Source organism: Chroicocephalus ridibundus, chromosome 5 (genome assembly GCF_963924245.1).
Source record: "Chroicocephalus ridibundus chromosome 5, bChrRid1.1, whole genome shotgun sequence".
Lineage (NCBI taxonomy): Eukaryota > Metazoa > Chordata > Aves > Charadriiformes > Laridae > Chroicocephalus > Chroicocephalus ridibundus.
Window position 1 is genome coordinate 57872003 of NC_086288.1, and position 21071 is coordinate 57893073.

At 36.4% G+C, this 21071-nt stretch overlaps 1 protein-coding gene across 3 annotated transcripts in view; it reads right to left on the reverse strand.

Annotated features, from left to right (window-relative positions):
• Positions 1–1002: 1002 nt before the first annotated feature.
• The window catches only part of BOD1L1 (biorientation of chromosomes in cell division 1 like 1), a 37379-nt gene continuing 17310 nt past the window's right edge, over positions 1003–21071 (reverse strand). The window contains exons 11-25 of one of the 3 annotated variants that reach the window (XM_063335285.1): positions 20280–20347; positions 19049–19118; positions 16644–16687; positions 15619–15703; positions 14458–14531; positions 13672–13756; positions 12565–12650; positions 11161–11236; positions 11045–11079; positions 9146–9191; positions 6200–6234; positions 6001–6085; positions 5401–5554; positions 3585–3728; positions 1003–2390 (exon numbers count right to left, since the gene is read on the reverse strand). In XM_063335285.1, coding sequence (XP_063191355.1) covers positions 2282–2390; positions 3585–3728; positions 5401–5554; positions 6001–6085; positions 6200–6234; positions 9146–9191; positions 11045–11079; positions 11161–11236; positions 12565–12650; positions 13672–13756; positions 14458–14531; positions 15619–15703; positions 16644–16687; positions 19049–19118; positions 20280–20347 — 1196 coding nt within the window. In that variant the 3' untranslated portion in view covers positions 1003–2281. Of the gene's footprint in view, positions 2391–3584; positions 3729–5400; positions 5601–6000; positions 6086–6199; positions 6235–9145; positions 9192–11044; positions 11080–11160; positions 11237–12564; positions 12651–13671; positions 13757–14457; positions 14532–15618; positions 15704–16643; positions 16688–19048; positions 19119–20279; positions 20348–21071 lie in introns of those variants that run through there. The other 2 variants (XR_010071126.1, XR_010071127.1) reach the window with 2 other exon arrangements.

The following is a 21071-nucleotide window of genomic DNA, read 5'->3' on the forward strand; positions in this document are numbered from 1 at the left end:
TTGCTTGCTTGGTGAAAGATAGTTCCTTTGATGCCTTCATATGATGGGATAATTTAATGAACGATCAAAGATACATTCTATAGACAAGATTTTCCTAAATGTTATCCATCGCTAAGGGGAAGGACAGCAGAAGACCTTCTAAGCAGGTTAACTCGGAGATTGCCATTGATCTGCAGGGTTGTATTTCTCTGCTGAGATCATTAGACGACAGGCAAGAGAATCTGACACTTAGGAGTAGAAGCTTTGTCAGTCGTTACAATCCATCAGAAGAGATGTGCCTGTGAAATAGGCAAATACGAACAGGAGAGGTACTACCAGCAGAGAGAGAGAGAATAATAAATGATAACAAGGTACAGCTTCCTTCAGAAGCTCCCGAGCAATCTCACTCTTGAATTCAGGTGTAAGGAAACAAAACTGGAGAAGATGCAGGGAAGGACTCCAAATATGATCAAAAGTCTAGAAAGCACCTATTGAAAAAAGAAACACCTGGGCTTGGTTAGCCTTACAGAACGAAGGCTGAAAAGAAATCTACAATTTTGGTCTATGCACACTGCAGGGGGCAAAGGGGAAAACAAGGAAATAAAAGGAAAAGATTCAACTTATCCTACAACTGGATATGAAGAAACACGTAAACAGTAGTGTTAGTAATATCTAGGCACATATCATCAGTGTGTTAGCAAGGTATTGCAGCAGAGTTAAGGTGGAAATCAAAAGGAGTTAGTTTTCAGAGCAAAGAGGTTTCTGTTTTTTAGACTCAAGTTTGCTTAGGAAAAAAAATTCCGCGTGCATCTGCTTCTATAGTATACTAAGCCTGGTAAATGGTTAGGTCCTTTCCCTACTGTTTATATACCTAAAATATAAGCACCTGTAACCATTTAAAGACACTAATCAGGTAAAGCTTATAGATACGGCTCCAACCAAATACATTTGTAAAAACCAGTTCCACAGCAATACACAGCAAAATTAAAGGATAATAAAATATTGCAACTCAGATTTTTGGCAAACATTTTATAATTTTTATATAAAAATCTCAGTAAGAAACCAAGCAGAATATCTGACGGAAACATCTGCCTTACAACAAGTTCAAAAAAACCTCACAAAAGAAAAAGTGAAAAAAAGGAAAAAAAAAAAGTAAAATCCCCCCCCAATCTTTTTTAATTATAAAGCAGAATATCAACAAAACACTTAAAATAATCTCAGATTGTTTGGCAACTCATCACATCATAACAAGAGACACATTTGATCATAAGAAAAGTTTAACTTTATATACAACTTCACTTGAACATTTGCTCTTACCAGAGTTAATATACATTAAAAAAAGATTCTGGCAACAATACCAGGTTCTATTTTTAATACCTGCGTATAAAATGTAACATAAAATGCTGAAGCTCTATAGTTAGGAGAAGTGACATTTGCTTTCAATGGGTCCCTCTGCTGAAAAAGACAAATACTGAAAGAACAGGTGTTTAGTTGCAAAATGAAACTGTCTCATTTCAGGGTAGTGTTGGCGGACTGTGAATAAATCTAACCTAATACTATTTATTTCTTGAGGTTGGTAGTAAATTCACAAGTGAAAATATAATCTAGGAAGATTACATTTTAAATTTTATACTTTGTCACAAATGTGAACAGAAAGGAGCCAAGTCCCTTTCACTATGCTAAACTACTTTAACGCATGCGAGAAAATATACTTTACCAACTGTCTGAGCATATTTTAGAGAACTTCAGGTTTTAAGACAGCCCTGGGGGAGCGGAGGGGAAGTTTCCTACTGACATCTGCATAGAATGTAAAATATATAATTAAAAAAACCTAAGGTATATACTAAAGTTTACAGAACAATGCTTTCCATATAATAAATAAAATGTCCATCATTGATTAGATTCATACACAGAGTAAAATACAACCTATTTTTACAAGTTTATATACAAAGTGTATTAGTAGGCCCAGGGGTGCCTCATGGGTTGGAAGCATCTGCATTAGCATGTCACATTGGGAAACCCCAACTTTCCAAGTCAGTGATAAAATATATAACTACTTTGTTTTTCATTCAGATACAAAGTAAACTTATATTTCATCTGAAATAAATGTACATAATATTCTGTATAAACAATAGTTTATAAAGCTGTTTAAAATGTAACTTAAAAGTACTGCATTGTTTAACTTAGACCTCTGAAACAAGCACGTGCAAATCCCTTTGCTTTAAAAAAAATAGAAGCACAGATGTTTTTTTTTCTTTTTTTTTCTTTTGACTCTTCCATGAACAGTACTAGCTGGTAAAGATTATCGTTTTGCTTTCTTCACTGGTGTCTCCTCTGTTTTCTGCTGGCCTTTCCTCCGTACCACTGTCGGGCTGTCTTCCCTTTTACGCTTGGTACACTGCACCTTTAACCTGAAAAACATTATTAATAATTATTTAACAATGGTAGGACCTGTAAAACAAAAAGGGTGGTCAGTCACAGCCCTGGTCAGAGGATGCAATTGTCCATCTCTGATGAATTACCTGGATATATTATCTAAAAGCTTATAGTAAAACATTATATACCAGCAGAGACCATAGGGAGACCCTGCACTCTCCCATCATGTCTTAGCAGGGTACCACATCCTAATTCTGTATGTTGGAGAGTGCTCCAGATGTAGACTCTGAGGCTAGAGCTCTCCTCCTTCCTCCTCTTTCTCTTGGAAAGACTTGTGGATTGTTAACAGAATATAATGAACTACATTATCTTGTACTCTGTCTCACAAAGACAGAACAGCAGCAACAGTGGCTTGTCTCACATACACAAGAGGGAGTAAAGGGCAGCCATCATGTACCCTTATCTCTAAGCATCCGTATATAAACCCACCATGTTTCAGCTGCAATCAATTAGAAGTGTGGCTTCAACTCTTGGCCATTCATAACCATGTGAAGAAATTAACATGAGGGGAACTGTGACAGCTGATCAGTGCACGATACACATGTTCCTGAGGTTCAGTTTGAAGACACTGCCACTTTCCAGAGGGGATGACAACTAAACGTACTTGGCACATAGCCTATTTTACAGGTAAACTACAAGATGAACAGCAACCGTGCCTCACATTTATTACTCCCTTGGCATTTTATACTGGGATCTCAACTTTGGAAAGTGTACAAGGGAAGGACGGAAAGGGAAATATTTTCAAAACTCGATATAGGGACTTTCAGAGCTTCTCCTCTTTTATCAGCTGATCTTAGAAAGATCTGACACATTAGAATCATGTCATCGTATGTTGCTTTAATCTGAATTACAGCTGCTCTTCCTGCCATTCAGGAAAGAGTCACAGCTCAAGTTAAAATACTGTATAACAGCATTTTCAGATTCTCCCAAGAGGTTTTTGAGGACTGAGAGAAAAAAATTCTAGTCTTCAAAATGTTAGGAAGTGAAGAAAAAGAAAAGACGTAAACAGAAGAAAATCCTTTAAAAGCTTTTATATATCACAAGAGGAGAGAACAGCGCGACGCTAGACTGCTGTTCAGATTCTGAGGCAGTATATCACATATAAGGAAAGGATCAATGTAGTGGTTTCCAAAACAAATAACAGAAGTGGATTCAACTTTAATACTTACTGTGTCAATGGAGGAGATTTATTAATTTTTGTATCACTTGGTGATCTTTTTTTTGCTGCTAGGTTCTGTCGTTTTCTAGGAGAAACTGAACTTGGACTGCTGCCTTTAGAAGTTGCACGTGTGGTTGGCTTGCTGGGCTGCTTTCTGTAATACAAAAGAATGATGAATGTATATATAACAAAATGCTTTTACCAAGTCACTTTCTTCTTGCATTCCAAGTGCAGAAAATTAAGACTGCACAGTATTTGCAACACGTAAATCAAAGTTGCCAAAAGAAACAGTGAAGAAAAAAATTTGCATGCTTCGAGACACAAACTGCAATGCCAAGCTGTGTATTTTCAAATCAAATGCAGAATCAAAAGGCTACTTTACTGACTACAGTCAGTCTTTAACTAAATAAAAATCTTAGCTCCAAATCTGCAATAACTCTGGTACATAAGTGCCCATGTTTGAAAAGAATAGCTTGTAGCAGCAGCAGCAGAACAAAAGAAGCAAAGGCAAACAGGCTGCAGAAGAAAAGAGAATTTGCTTATCCAGCATAAAGAACTCGTCTTAGCTTCAGTATCCACCAGTTCAGAAACATGAAAAACTGGTTACTGGTGATCAGCTTCATAGTTTGGAAAACAGGTTACTTAAGTCAGAAAAACTGATAATCCAACAATACTGCAGATGAAGAAGCAGCCTCTTCCACAGAATTATTCCCAAATGATACTTATAAAATGCAGACTGTTTGCAGCACCTTAAGATAGAGATGCTTTGTTACAGTCAGAGCTAAAAGATAGCACTGGAAAGCTGAGACACAAAACAAACGCACACATCTGTAAGTCAAAAAGCAGATGCTTCCACAAGCAATTAGAATGAAAACACTAGTTTCTAAAATTTCATTACAATTTAGTGGTAAACCTTCACAATTTTTATTTAAATAAAGACTACGTAACTATTTTCTGATTCAGCTCTGAAATTATGAATTCAAGAGCATACTGTGAATAGTGCTTCCAATAAGCCCCAAAGGCTAACATATAATATTATATCCTTAGGAACGAAGGAAATCCAGTGATTTCACAGAAATCTCACGACGAACATAAAAACCAAAGCCCGGACTCCAAATCTGTTATGAAAGGCAGCAACATAAATTAAAACTTCCCAAAGCTGCTATCTTTCTTTCTTTCCATAACAGAGTCAAGAGGATGAGCTCTGTTACAATTCAGTTTGCCTACAAAAAGGCAGACCTAGGCTAAGGGAGACGAACGGCTTCTTGAAAACAGAACTCTCGCTATCACACTAGTCTTTTGCAGCAAGATTGCCTTCTGGGCTTGCAGATCACCATACTGGAAACGAAATCCTCCAGTGCTGCAGATTCAGATATTAACTTGGATAATATTTGGAAAAAGAAATGGTCATTGAAAATTACACTTTCACCTTGTTCCAACTCCAAATATCAAATGGTCAACTGCACAGTCAAGTCAGAGGTCCCTTTTTACCTAACAGAACCGAGTGCCCTTAGACACAACTTCTGAGAAATCACTAGGATGAAGACTGCCAACAGGACCAATTCTTACCTTCTGACATATTCAAGTACATCTTTTGAGACCCTAACAGTTTCCTGCCTCCCCTTTTGTCTCTATATCCCTAGAAGAATGGTACTAGAACCAAAATTATTTGGGAAGCTCTCATCAATTTAAAAATAAAATAAAAAGAACAACCCAAAAACACACATCAAAACCCCCACAAGAAACAAAAAACCCCAAACAAACCCCACAACAACTGAGAACAATGTAGAAACCCCCCTGCTATTGGTGTCTCTACACGCAGTTACCTTTGAGCCTCTAATCTTGTGGCTGATCTAGTTGTGGCCCCAGAATGTGCTTCATCGTCTTCCTCACCATCTTCTTCCTCACCTTCCTCCTGCTCTTTTAGTTCATCTTCAGAAGACGTTAATTTCCGACGTTTTCTTTCTGGCTCCAGTGTTTCTGTCCATGTAAAATTTTACACATGTGCTATAATTTTCCAAAAGCCCTCCAAAAGGATATGGACACTTAGTTTAGAAAAGGTATTCTATTCACAAATCCCATTTTAAGTAAGTAATTTTCCATTTCCTTTATCCTTCAACATTTTTAATTCACACTTGTTTGACTTAATCTTGCTAACACATTCACCATGGTTTACTTATGCAGCTCATAGCCAGAATTCATAGAAAATTCATGAGGCTTTATAGAAGCATCTGGGATGTAGCAATTCTGACATGAGATTACAGCAATTTACACATATTTACATAATATTTATACTAGCTGTAACTCAATGATTTTTCCTCAAGAAAGGAAAATTGAATAAAGCTTATCTTGTTGCTATTAGTAAACCGAAAGGCACAGTAGTATCTTCTCATTCTGTCAGCAATAGCACAGTTTCATGTTTTTACCAGTTTCCTCTGACTGAACCAGAGAACGCCTGGGCTTTCTTCCTCTTTTACGCACAATCATTTCTGCTTTCTCAGCTTCATCTTCCTGACAAAATAAAATGGAAGCAAATAAGACAAGAACAATTTCATTTAAATAGAAGACAGTCATTTTTCATTACATACTGCTTATAAACTTACAAATGAAAATTGTTGCACTTACATTTGTTGTGTCTTTCTTATTAGATATGTCTGCACCTAAAAAGAAAGAACAAAACTTAATCCTGAACTTCAAATCTTTTGCCAATCAGTTTAAAAAGGAGTTCTTTCAAACTGCCAACTTTGCATAAACATCACAGAAGTTCAGAAAACATTTAAAGTCTATCTAATTTAGAACATGGCTTTGTTGTATTTTGTTATATACAGAGAATGGGACAATGATTAATTTTTTTTTAAAGTATTAAGGCTTTATATGACTGACATTAATTATTGCTTTGTTGCATATGCTGTTTTAATGGAAAAGCAAAAGTTACTCACCCCTTTTAACTACTGTTAACCAATTAGAGAATGACAGAAAAATTTAGCTTAGAAAGGGCCTCTGAAGGTCATCTAGTCCAACCTCCTGTTCAAAGCATGGCTAAATTAATGAATCTGATCATACTGATGAAGATCATGTTCAATCCAATTTTGAAAATCTGTGAGAACACGGTCTCTCCAGGCAACCTGTTCTAGTGCTTAACTATGCCCGTGGTGAAGCACCAACATGGCTGTAGCTCAAAAAGACAACAGTTAAAACCCACCTAATACCTGGTACGCAAATTACGCAACCTTCTCTGTTGAAGTACTTCTTATTTCCAATTCAGTACTTCTTACAGACCGGCCTGTGCATGTTAAAACGCATTTATAAACCTACAACCCATGTCTCTGGCCTCTCTCAGTGGTGGATGCTTACCACTTCTACCCTGACTAACTCTATGATAAGAAAGAGATTATTTTACAAAGCTTGAGCTTTGTCAAACGGAATTATCTGCAACACTGCAAGGATAAAAATCCTTAGGAACAGAAGGAGCGAAGCAACTTAAACAAAAGCAAGTTTTTATACCTTTTTCCCTGCCATAAAATTGTTGCCTATTTTTGTTTTCTGAAAGCTACACAAGAGACAACACAAACTAAACCCATCACCAATCAGACTGATAGAACAAACAGAAGAATGTCAATGCAACGGCTCAAAAATAGACCTCAAAGAGCAGAAACATACTAAAATTCACACACAAGTTTTCTGGAGTTTCTCTGTCAAGATTATGGCGAAAAACCTTTTACACAAAAGCAAATGAAATAAAACGCAAAGATGTCTAACTATTCAATAAAGAAACGCAATCAAACACTGGACTGTCCACTGTATTAAGTGGACGTTAAGTGTATTAAGTATTTTACACAAAATACATCTAACATACAACCAATATTTACTATTTCTGTTCTGTTCAAAAGACAGATACTTCAAAATTCTGGTACTTTTTGGCAAATTTGTAGCAAAATGGCTTTTGATAGAGGAATACTCCATGTAAGTACAAGACATGCCTTTCTTAACAGACACAACCCTCTTTAGAATATGAAAATGCCTCAAGACAAGTATAAAAATAATAAGCTATAGTATTTAAATATCTTACTAACTTTACAGCAGCAACCACTGATTAGCGCAAAATAACTTTAGTTTCAAGTTCAGTGTCAGTATTACGAGAGAATGCTGCCTTCAGAAACCAGATAGATCTTAAGTGCATGAGTTGTACTGACTGAAAAGAAACTCTCTGCTGCCCACTCTATATGCGAGTCTGTCCCTGTTGCAAACCCGTGCGTGGAACACCCAGAAATTACCAGAATAAGTGAACTGCACAGAGGGATTCCACTTTGTTTTCTTTTCACTGCAGGGGTTTTCAACCCCTTTTCTCATATGAATGCTAACATAGGATGAAAAGCTTAACAGTGTATTTCATCCACTTTATACACTCTCCTTAATATCACTATGACATCAACAGCCTTTTACCTGAAAACCAAAGTGTTACTTAACAGACTAAATCAAGCTTTAAGCACACAGGCAGGTGTCTGTCCTTTTGAATACAAAGCAAGCCAGAATGCACTTTTACATCTTTCTCACGTTCTTGTCTGTTCTCTTTGCAGCTGATAGAAACCAAGTACCACACAGCCAGCTAACCCTCCAGCAGCAATTTTGGAGCATATGGATTAAAGCTGACATCTTAACAAATGCGGAGAAAATAGGAAACAGTCCATATGTGCAGTGCAGCCAGATTAATATCTCTGCAGAAACCTGAGCTTTTGGAAACTCCAGAAGATTTGTTTTGAAGACTTGTTTTCTCAGATTTGTTGCATGAATGTTTGTATTTGTTTACAAAGCATTTTTTAACCTGCCTTTCAGGTTCGTCCACTTCCTTTAAAGTATATTTTATGAATGCCCATAATTAAAAAGAAACATTGAAACAACCAGTGAAGTTTAGACTCCATGCATGTGAAAAATTAGCTATGTCACCTAAAATTCACCAAGGTTTGACCTCTTACAAATCACAGATGCTTGAATGGGAGAGAGAAATAGGAAAGTATCTCACTTTATTTTTTGAATAGTTTGAAGCACTAGAAGTACATTTCTGAGTAAAGTGAAGCGGTCATCTTACAGCACTTGTGAAAGGGGAAAGAAATACCCCCCAACTAAGCTCTCTGGACACATATCCACAGATAATCCAATTAACTTAACGAAGTTTGAAATTTTAAAACAGTTAATGTAATACGTATGAAAGAAAATAAGCAGAAATGGAAAACAGTCACTAAGAACGAGTTTCGTGGGGCACCTACCTACCTCTGAAGCTCTGCCATGTGCCTATGTATACAAACAAATTATTTAGTATATTTTGCAATGCATTATTCAGCACTTCACAGTGCTGCTGCATCTTTGAAATAAGTTCTGCTCTTTTTTAAAGTAAAACTCAGTAGGAATTATGGACAAGTCTTCACTGTTCTGTTTACTCCTATGTTTTCACACGTTGATAATACTGACTGCCAGAGATGATGTTTAGGAAGGACCCATGTGATTTTCTTGAAAACCGTCTTCTATTTCTTCCATCTTTTGTTTTATTTGTTAAAGTAGGTATCATTTGCTTACCTGTTTGAGGTGTTTTTCCTCTACTTGCAAAGATGGGAAACTGCAGCTGAAAAAAAAAAGTTGTTTTTTTAATTTAAAGAAAATCAGAAAAATCCAGGATTGTAGTACATAAACACTGAAGCTTGCTCTCATTCATAGTAGAACTTATCTGCAAATTTAGAAATCATATCAGTTCCAGTAACCTAATTGACACTAAAGTCATTGCAATAAAAGACACAAAGTTAAAAGCAGTTTCACTCAACCACACTTCTTAAAACTTAATTATCAACAATACAAAAAAAGTTCAGTGCAGTCACTTTATGTAATCATCACACATACAGATTTGCAGAATTATAAATTGTGAGAATCTTGGATTTACTCTGAATGTAGAAAGAGCTATGTATAATTACATAATCTCCTATGATGACCGTCCAAAAAAAAAAGTCCCGTTGCTTTCATCACTGAACACCACCACTAGGACGTCTACGCTTCCTTTGAACTAGCAACATGTTCTCCAAGCAGCCTAGGGGAAACTGTCATGCAAAGATAACAGCTCACCTTACAGAACCCTTATCTCAGATGGAGGGGAGATATTGCTCCTCCTGGAGCCAGCCTGTAACTGACTGACACACCAATCAGTCAGCACTAAGAGGTACAGGACCTTTAAAATAGTCAAACTAGAACAAGATGATTCTGTTCCAGTACTAAGGGTGTCAAGGTATATCTATTTTGAGGGGGATTTTAAAATTAGACTTAATTCTTACTTAAAAAAAAACCAACCACCACCCCACAAAAAAATCAAAACAAAACAAAAAAACCAAACACCAAGAAACACACCAGTTCAAATTAGATTTCATTAAATTAATATTGTGGAAAGAAAAAAATCGATTAGGAAAGATTAGGAATTCTGAAACAAAACTCCAGCAGATCTGTAGAAGGGACAGGACTCAAATGGCTGCCTGAAAAGCTGCAGGGACAGAACAAGCAGGGAGGAGAACTCCTGCTATCTGTAGCCCTGGGAAATTCCCAAGACTTCTGACACCCACGCCAGCTGGCACAGCACCAGGCAAGCCGACAGAAAACATGAGTTTCAATACAACTTCATTTTTAAAATCACCTCTTTTCTATGCAATAACTCTGATTCTGACATACAGGAATTCCAAAGAGAGGAGCCTTCCACCAGAAGAAATCCAACTAGTTGTACTCCACAAGTATGCCTGATCCATTACTACCCTGTGCTGTAATCCAACTGGATTACAGAAACACTCCCAACAGGATACTTTCTTCGCGGTCCATGTACTTCATGTGGGTTAAGAAATTAAGATATTGTTGAGTTTTAAAAGACAGAGGTATGTTTTATGAGCTCTTAAATTATTAACCAGCATGTGTCTAATCTTTTGAAGGAACCATACACATTGTAATATAGATAATACAACTGCATTACACAATACTTTATTTTACAGATATTAAGAGTTACTATGAGCTATTATTAAGATAGGTTCAGTAGAGAAAAAATAATAATCTCAAGTTTTCAAAGCAAAGTCACACTCAATCTTCAGGCCAAAATGACTCTCAGCACAAATTAAAGACACGTGTGCACATGATCAGAATTGCACCCTGCATACAAGTATATTGCTAGCCAGTGTAACACTTAGATTTGAATTAAGTATGTTGTACTAAAATTGATTCTGTTCGGTTATTTGCAGTGTTAATAATATAGGATTAATAGTATAATTTGCTTACAAAGTTCAGTTGTATTATTAATACTATTAATACCATTAACAATTTTGATTTGCTTAGACTGAAGTCAATTATCAAGTTTTCCATAAGATGTTTCTGACATACTGCTAACTGTTAAACAGATAAATGGCTCTTGAATCACTGTGTTTAAACACACCCAAACAAAATAAAGGCACTTACATTCCCAGTGCTCATATCAGCTTTTGACTCCCCACCTGAGGGAAGAAATACGAATTCAGAACTTGAATGTCACTATTTTCCTTGCTTTTCCACACAGGTTATTATGAACTACTTACCACCAGGCTGTACAGCTTCAAGAGGGTATTTACGAGGCCTTCCCCTTTTCCGTTTCACTATTACAGGCTGATTTTCCTATTAGAAATACAGGACAAATATACTTTTGTTACTGTAATTGACATTTAGCATTTGAGCAGTACAATACAAAGACTGCTGCTGTCTTTATAATGAGATAGTAGCAGAGGTAGTGCTTGTCAGTTTAAAAACAGAGATGAGGCAGGTTTCATAGGAAGAGACACTGCCTGTTATGAAATCCATTGATAAAGCTGAAAAGAAACAAGACAACTCCCAATTATACAAAGTTGTCCACGGCTGGCCTCAGGCACAAAGCATGCCTGAGACCGCAGTACCTTCTGTCCCCTTCCCCGCAACAACTCTCAGCTGGTCTCACAAACGCTGCTGGCTTACCCTATATATCCCAACACATCTTTTTAGTCTTAGGAAAACTCCAAACTTTGTATCTCGTGAGCCCCTTCTCCCAATGCCATACAGCACGGGCTACATCTTAAAACAGTTGAGCAAGTGCTATTAAACAGTTGATATTCCAGTTATCCCGATATACAGATCGGTGACATTCTCTATATAAACAGGGCCTTTAGTAAGAAAGGCCCCTTACTTTGAAAGACAACTTTAAGTAATGAATATGGTCAGAGGTTCAGATCACAAAGATCCCCAATCTCAGACCACAAAATCCCCACTAATAGACTTTCTCCTATTTACAAGGGAACAAGGTTAAGTGTCTCATTCAGCATTTACTGACGTCTAGCGACGTCTCCCCCCCTGCAATGGTTCTTGGTGACTCAAGCCTTGAGTGAACAAATGTAACAATTTGTTCTTTAAATTTTCTTCCACTTCCAAATTAGAGACAAAAAAAGCAAACAACAAAACCTAACGTCATTATGAGAACTGTGTCCATTTCTAGGGATCAGCAACAATTTTAATCTCTATTGTTCAGACATCTGTTTACAGCCACCACTGCAGAATATCACAAGTATATGCCTAAGAGATAACATAAAGAGTTTTAAAATCGTTGAGTGATAATATTTTTCTAAAGCCGAGTCATACTTGCTAGTGACTAAACTGCCCACATCTTAATTACCAGGTTTTCAGAAAACATGATTTCTATACAATGCAACTCCATAGAATTGCTTTCTATACAATTTATAAGTTCTATTAAATGCAGGAAGGGGAATTATTTCTAATTCAATAATTAGCCATTGATGTCTTCTGGTCTACGAGTATATATATACTTTGTGACGCAGAACTACACGAGTCTTTGGCACTTTACAGTACCAAATAAATTTTCACACCCAATTCTGTGTTGGTGAAGTCAAAGCTTTAGTACTTATTTTCAGTCTGAATCTGCATTATCTCAGTTAGTTAACATGAATAAGACCACTCACCTCTGGAGAATTTTCATTTGATTCTAGACCGTGCTTTTCCTTTTCAGGAATGTCCAGAGATATTTCCTGTTCGATGGTAAATTCATCTTCATACATACAAAAAAAAAAGCAAGAAGAGAAAAACTGTACACCTTTATTTTATTAGGCAAAGAAAAAGGTACAAGCCCCAACCTCTGCACTGAAAGCATTATTTAATTCCGTAGCTCAAAATTCCCTAAAAACATCCATCAGAAATTAGTGCTATTTGCCTTGTAGCGACAATATATTGGTCTGCCAGAATGCTTCCCTAACACAAGATGAGTTAGACAGATCTTCTAATTTAAGGTAAAAACAAAAGCTCAAGAGTGTGACCCACTGTAAAATGGCAAGACAAATACAAGCCACTGTTGAATTTTCTCCCACGTTCCATGAAACAGGAAGCTGAGGAGACAAGCTCACTGAAGAACGGTTTCAGACTTGCCAACATGCTCATTGCAGAGACAAAACTATTAATAGGTCAAACTAACATTGGGGAAGATACTCACACTGTTCACACAAAGACAGACTGAAGTTACATCAAAGACAACATTAGCACTGTGAACACATCATTTTTTATTATTTATTTTAGTACAATTAATAAGTCAACTATGACAGTGCAACTTGCATACTCTTTCCTGGTTGGTTTCTCTACCGAAACAAACAGGACTGATTTTGATGGCAAGTACATAATGATTTCTTTCATGGAAGGACACCTCTTATTAGTGGCCAGAGTTGGGAAAAGTTCTTGTCACATACCCAGATTGAGCTATTTCCCTATCCACCCGTTTATTTGCAATTAGCTTTCCTACCTAAGATACATACTGAAGCAATAATGGAGCAGATGGGTGACAGCACAGCAGAAACATCAAATCTGCTCTCACTATTAAAGGAACGAGGATTAACGCATTATTTGATAGCAGCAATAGAACAGACAGCCACTAGAGAATATATGCAAGTATTTACTGGGATCAAAGTTGCTGGGACCAAACTGGAATCAAGTTCTTAATTTCTCTCAGAATCATTCAAATGGAAACACATAAGCATTCAGTATGGGTTCAGAAAATTGCCCAGAATGGGCAGTTTCATTACCTTTTTCTTCCATAGTCCTTTTAGGAGGTGTATGCTTTACATCAATTTCTTTGGATGCTTCTGCTGTATCACTCAAGCTAACTTCCTAAATTATTTTGAAACAATGAAGAAAAGAGCATCTTAGTACAAATTAAAGATCATTGTCAGTTACTTACACTAAAAAAAAAAACCAAAACAAAACCACAAACAAAAAACCCACACCCCAATACATGAGTAGTTATTTTATTCATCAAGATTTTGTAAAAAACTTAAAAAATTTGGTGCTGAGAAGTTTCATCAAAATCAATGGGTGAGATAGTACCAAATATTCTGTGTGTGCTGTTAAAAGGAACATCTATTTTGTCTTGAATTTTGGTTTTGACTTAGAAGGGATCAGTGCAAACCCAGAACTCGGATAAAGTCTGATACCCTCTTGCAGATCTCAGACCAGTATGACCATGAAGATGCTCAACTGACTGGACAGCTGGGCTCCAGCAATGCTCCGTGCAATCCCAGGCTCCTTAACTATTACACAGATTGGTCCGCCACAGCTCAAAGGGATTCAGGTGCTGTGCCCAACACCACAGATCCCTGCCTTTTCATTTTTTTTTTTTTAATTGTCTCCCCCTTGAAAAGTGGGTAGCATTCGATAGTTGGTTACTTTGCATTCAAGACAATGCAAAAGTAGTTTACAGTCAATAATGAAAATACCTCCCAAAATAAACTGCTACAGAAATAATAACTTAAGACTTCCATCTTATTTACATTACAATCGTAGAACATTAAAAAGAATGTTCTTGAAAATACCTTGATGTTATCAGGTTTTGTTTTGGAATTTTGCTCCTCATCTTTCCTCACATCCTGAGCAATCAGCTGGCTGCCTGCAAAAACAAACAACAGTTCAAGTGCTACAGAAGAGCCTTCTGCATTCATCAGATTTTGATGCGACTTTTATATCAGCTCATCATTAGTGTGATTCAAAAGATTCTGACAAGTAGCATCTTCTTTACAAAAATATGAAACGAAAATTATGCTAACCCCGCTTTGAAAAGGGAAGACAAAACAATTACAAAAAAGAATTCCATGTTACTTGTTATGTTATAGATGGGGTTTAGGGTTTTTTTGGTGTTTGTTTTTAAAGATAAGCTAAACATTGAAATTTGACAGGTACCACACCAAGAAACAGAACATCAACCTTAACTTTAACTTACCCAGAGACAGAGAAAGCAGTTAATGCTAGAGTGGGACACTATAATGAATACAGCATGGCTTCTAATTACCCACTTCATCAAATCAAAATTTTAACAAGCAGAATAAAAACTGCTATTAAAAAAATGACATTATTAATTATCCTAATGGTTCTTTTTTAATTGTTCTGATGCTGAAAAGACAAAAGCAGTTGATAGCAGAGCTTGGATATTACGTAGTCCAGTCTCATTATGTCAACAAAATGTCTAACTTTTCTAAGTTAATTTTATCTAACTTTAACTTAGAAATGTTTATACCATTCAATGGACTGACTTCCTTCTCACTTTTTGCTTCTAAACAGATAAAAGGTTACACTAGAACTTGGTTCTTTCCAATCTAATAGAAGGAAGAATCCAGCCTCACTACTGAATGGCTAGATTTTCCTCTGATGATCAGCTTTCCTCAGCTTTATAGTCCTTCCTTCTGTTTTATTTAAAAAGGACAAAATTTATAATTATTTTGGAGACTAAACAAAAAAGTTTGTTCACTTACGATCAAAAAGATTATTATAATACACTTCCACGCAGTATTAAATTTGTTACCATGTTTTTATAACATTAGTATTAAAAGTTGTTTTGAGAATAACAATTGCTTTGGAGTTCGGAATTCCCCATGTTCCATTCTGTCCTCCAAAATACCATTTTATGGCCTAATTGCAGTAGAACTTTGTTTTGCAGCAGCAAAGCTTTACACCAGTTTGTGTCGTTCTGTATCACTTACATTTTTCTTTATCCATTGTTCCTGAAGATTTACATTGTATTCCTCTAGATCTATGTTCTTCAGTTACTGTATCTGAGTTTTCCACCTACACAACAAACACAAAGAAAGATAACTCCTTACCTTCTTTTTTCCATAAACTTTATAAACACAGAAGGGAGACAGCTTTTCCTACCTGCTACTTTCAAGTAGAACATGCATGAAAATGGAAAGCAGCAGTATTACAAAAGCAAGGTATTCCTAGAGCTCACGCAATGCTACTACTGTAGGATAGCACCATGAAGGAACTTCTGACTCGTAGTATTTTCAGAATTTCTAATTGATGTTTTCAATGAAAAAAAGGTCTCAGTTTTAATGAAGCATTTATGTGCTTTAAAAGCAGTTTATCATGGCAATTCACACAAAATATTTTGGATTTAAAAGGATACTCTCCTACATAGAGAAACAGAAGTATCTCATTAGCACTAGAAATGTGGCCAACCAGCGTTACAACATAGCAATAAACAAGCTTACTACTCAAGTTTAAGAACCACAAACACATATTTTTAGCTTGTCATCTGTATTAAATGTCTTGTTTCTGCTCCATAAGAAACACTTTACATTTGCAACTTTCCCAGTCATTGCTTTTATACTTATAAGCTCCAAGTTCTTGTGAAATCACAGTAGCCTGCATTAAAAAAGCAGGTTTCTAGTCCTGATCAAAAGCCCCAAGAATAATCCCTATTTTTGTCCTCTGTTCTCAAGGAGGACAATTAAGCTTCTCTCTTCTGCCAGTTAGCAACAGTCTTGAAATAGTCATAGACTGTGGAACAACAATACAAGAAGATTTATTTACTGGCAAATTTGAAAGAATAATTAGACATCAACCTACACAGCTGCACAGTCTCAATACACATAGGCTCTGCATATACAAAAATAATATTTTCCTTTAGAGAATATTTAATGTAAATAGAAGTAAATGCAAGTAAGGAAAAAAAAAAAAGAGGCAGCACAGACTTGGAGAGTAAATTTAAAACCCAAGAACTTACATGTAAAGTTTCTCTTTCCAAAGCAATTTTCCTCTGCAGCAAATCTATTAAAAATAATTACAAAAATAATCAGAAAAGCAAAGCAAGAGCAAAGTATCATAGTATCCTCTACTTCACCTCTCTGAAAGGATTCCAGACTGCCCAAGACTCTATAGAACTTACTTTCATGCTGGATCATAGGATGAAGTAAACTGTCATGAAAACTATCGTGTAACATTATGCTTCCACAGACCTAAAGTTCGCCTAATTGTACTAGTGGGAGCTGTAGCTCACACAGTGCACATACGGAAATTGCCCAATTGCTAGACTCTACTGTACTCTAATTCTGTCTCTGATATGGAACGCTAAGGCTCTACTTTATCACAAAAATGGGGAAAATAATTATGAATTATAGGAGCTGATGAGTGCTCTGCACTTTTGAAAAAAATTCCCTAACTTTCAAAGCCATTTCATATAGATACATGAAGAGAATCATAAAGAAGCTGCTCCATGGAGCGTTCTACAAAACCCTTAAAGTCGGATTCATAAAGGCACTGGATTAATATTTTAATTAAAAAAAAAAGCTGCCAAAACATTCCAAGCAGTTTTCCTTTCAGCTACAATAAGAACATAAAGCTACGATCCAATAAACCCACTTTATTCTACATAGAATTTTACATAATTTGTAGCTCATTTCTTAAATATACACGTTTTAGCAACAATTCTTCCACAGCTATACTGTTTAGTTGCACAACATCTTTCAATTTTTAAAGCAGTGTCAAATGAAGAGCTAGATCCTACCCACTCAAACAGCAATGATTTGTTTACATTCCAAGGAATCTTGGACTACTAAACTACTGTGTCTGTTGTTCATACTCATGACAGGACACACATTTGTCTTTTAAACAACTTCCTTTTACGTACGTTGAGCTATATGTATATATGCATGAATATATATATATATATATATAAAAAGAGAGATTATTGTGTGGTGGGGGAGAAAAAGAAAAAAAACCCTCTACCAAGAGCTATAAAGCATTATTCTTCAGTGTGTGTCATATCCAACATGATTTACACAACAAATGGATTTTTGTTAAACATTTTACATGGAACAAGATTATCACAGCTAGTTCAATCTGCACATTTTAAATTTTAAGTACTGTCTGTCTGGGTGACTGAGCGTTGTGAAGTGGCACAGTTTTTCAGGCACTTCAAAGAAACCTCACAATAAAGAAAAACTGGTTACAGTTTTGGATCTGCTGTCCTGAAGACCGCATTTTTCTAACCCATTCTGAGGGTTTACATTTTCTTTCTTATGAGCAAAGCATTCCTCTTATTACTTAGATGAATACACATCCATTAAACCAGGTATGTGAATTTGACCTAGCACAAGAATAAAAAGGAATCCGAACTTTTATACCAATGCTCATATCTCACCTTACTCCTAGTTTTGCCTTCTATTTAGTAAACAGTTATTTTGGTATGCATGTCTAAAAATTTGCAGGTAAGCTTTACAGTGCGTCCTTTTATAGCATTTAGGTTTTTATCTGCAACTTTCCGTAAGAGGAAATGCATCTTTAACCTCTTTGGACTCTATATACAGCAGTATCACTGGTACCTCTTGCAATTCACTTTGGCTTTGCTTGTTACTCCATTAACTGAGGATTAACTCTCAGCTGGTAGTATTATAAACATCTTTGTAATGCATCTGGAGCACAAAATCCATCAAAATGGGAACAAAGCAGGGGTTTGATTCTGCTTTAATAGGAAAGCCAAACAATTGCAACATTTTTAAAAATAATGTGGTTTTGGGAAACAGATATTTTTTTTTCTTCTGTTTAAGATCAGTTTAATACTTGGAAAAGGAATTACTAAGCACAGATATAAGTTGACTAATTGAGATTTCTAGCTATGTGATTACCTACTTATAAGTGCTCTTCAAATTTCAGTGGTGAACAAAAAAGAAAATTAAAAATCTTTCTGTAAAGCCTCTGTGACTTCAAGTCATGCACTATTTACTGTTGTCATGTCCTCAAAGGGCCTGTCACAACATCCGAAATAAGGATGTTCTAAGTTTAGAGGGAAGAAAGCCATTCTTTGGCAAAGTTTCTGTATCTTTCCCAAGCAAACTTTTTTCTGTATTTATTGCTTTTAAACAGAATGTTAGCAGCTTGCTACTTTGAAATTCTAAATGCTTTCCACCTTGCTTTCAGCATAACATATTGGAGGAGAAAGCTGATGCCCCCCCGCCCCCTGCCCTTTCCCACAGACCAAATGCAAAGCCACATGAGCTCCTAGAAACATTTCAAGAAGATTTCTGCAGGCTTTGCTTCAACCTCTTTGCACGTATCAAATCTACAACCCCCACATCGTAAATAATAGTCACATCAGTATGAAAAGTAAACTGCTGTCAGTATAAAAGTCACCTTTTTGAAACTCTTTAGTAGGAACATCCGCACATCCCTCTTTGCTTCTTGGAGTTTCAGGCTGCTGTGGCTAAACACAAAATCAAAGGAAACAAAAATATCGCAGACATCCAGAACAAGTATGTCTCATTTTCCTCCCCCTCATGTCATGATGAACATCGTCTTATGATCTATAAACTCATGGTTTTTTCTTTTTTTTTTTTAATTTAAGTTGCAGATCAGCTATATGTTACCAATGCATAGATAAGTACACTCAGATACACTGCCATGTGAACATGGCTACACTGACTCTAGGACCATCGTATGCTGGCAAACAGTACAGCTGTTTGCAGGTGGAACTCAAATCAATAAAACCCACTACACTGAAGCTGACTTGGATTTTCCTGAAGTGCATCCCAGGCATCCAAACCATGGTTCAGAAATACTTAACTGGTCTGCCCTGGAGCTGAAACCAGTAACCCTGTGCAGATCCATCCTTTCAGAGATGTTTGGGAGCCTCTGAACCATGTTCTCGCTCAAAATGCTTATCATCAGAGTTTGGCAAGATGCGAATACATAGATTCAGTCCTGCGTTTCAATGAAGAATTAACCCATCTGGAATCCTGGCTAGGATGGGCCACAGCACAGACATACAGAGAGGCTCAACTTTGGTCTTAGACAAGCTATAAGGGACCATGAGCCCCAATATCCTGGATTATCCAGGATGCGCTACTCTTCTGTTACAGCAGATAACGTGCTGTAGTTAGCACAGCACAGAACGGCAGCAAGTGTTCCTCAAACACATAGTCTAAAGACTGGCACAGAAGTGACAGAATGAAACAAACAGCAGCGTACCTTCATAATCTCAAAACACAGTACATTAACAATTGCCAACTGTAAGTGCTAAGGCATGTATGACTATTTTACGAGTACTATCACAAGAAACATGCATACAGTATGACCACTTCTAAAAAAAGCAAACTTGGATGTTATGGTCACGGGAGGAACACGGCTGGGCGGGGAGGAAGGGGCAGGGATTGGTTTCACCACAGAATAACACGGACAGCCCACAATTTAAATGCCAGCTGCTTAGAAAAGCACAGCCAAATAATCTGAAAAATGACCCTTTGAAAGTTTTCAAGTTCAAATGCCATTTTTCTGCACAAAAATAAAAAGGTATAGTAAGAAACCCTAGCAAGATATAATTATACAAGAAATAGTATAGTCAAAATTTTCAAAATAACATAAATACCTCTTCAGTTCTCAAGTTAGTTTCAAATTCTAGTTCTTCTGCCAACTTTGGTAAAGCTGCATTATTGCCTAATGAAATACAAATATGTTAAGATTATTAGATTACATTATGCTGTATTTATCTCATGCTACAGCAGGATGCTATTTCTCAGTACCACCTCATGAACACAGCACAGGAATTTAATCCCTTCTTGTAGGCAACGGAAATAATAGCAAGTCTGTCTGCAGCAAACCAGATCAAAAAAAATAGCTTGGCATCTGCAAGAATACAAGTAATTCTATGCTTTCCTTAAGTACGAAAGGATTGGAAAATATGGGCTACCAGGATTTACCATAGCTTATTTACAAATTCTGACTTCAGCTTTTTTTTTTTTCCCTTTAAAAAAATATCAGATTTTCAAACCAAATTCCAAACAGCAAACCTCTGTATTAATTAACACAGAGCGAAGAGTTAATACTATGGATAATATTTTTCTTAAAGCGACAATAAGACATAAACCCGTAAGTTCTAAAACTGTAACCACTGAAATTATCCCATTTTCATACAGACTGAAAGCGCAGGAGCCCCTTTTGTGTCAAACCCCCGCCCATTTCATTCCCCACAGGAACAACTGTATGCGTGTAACATCTGAAAAACACGCCACGCAGATAGCATCTTCATATGACTTCTACAGCCTTTTGGGGCACCTATTTCAAAAGGCTGTTTATACAGCTTTTCCTAAACAAAAAGAAATAGTTACGATAATTCATCGATGATGCACGTGAAGTGATTAAATTGTGGTTGTGGTCCACA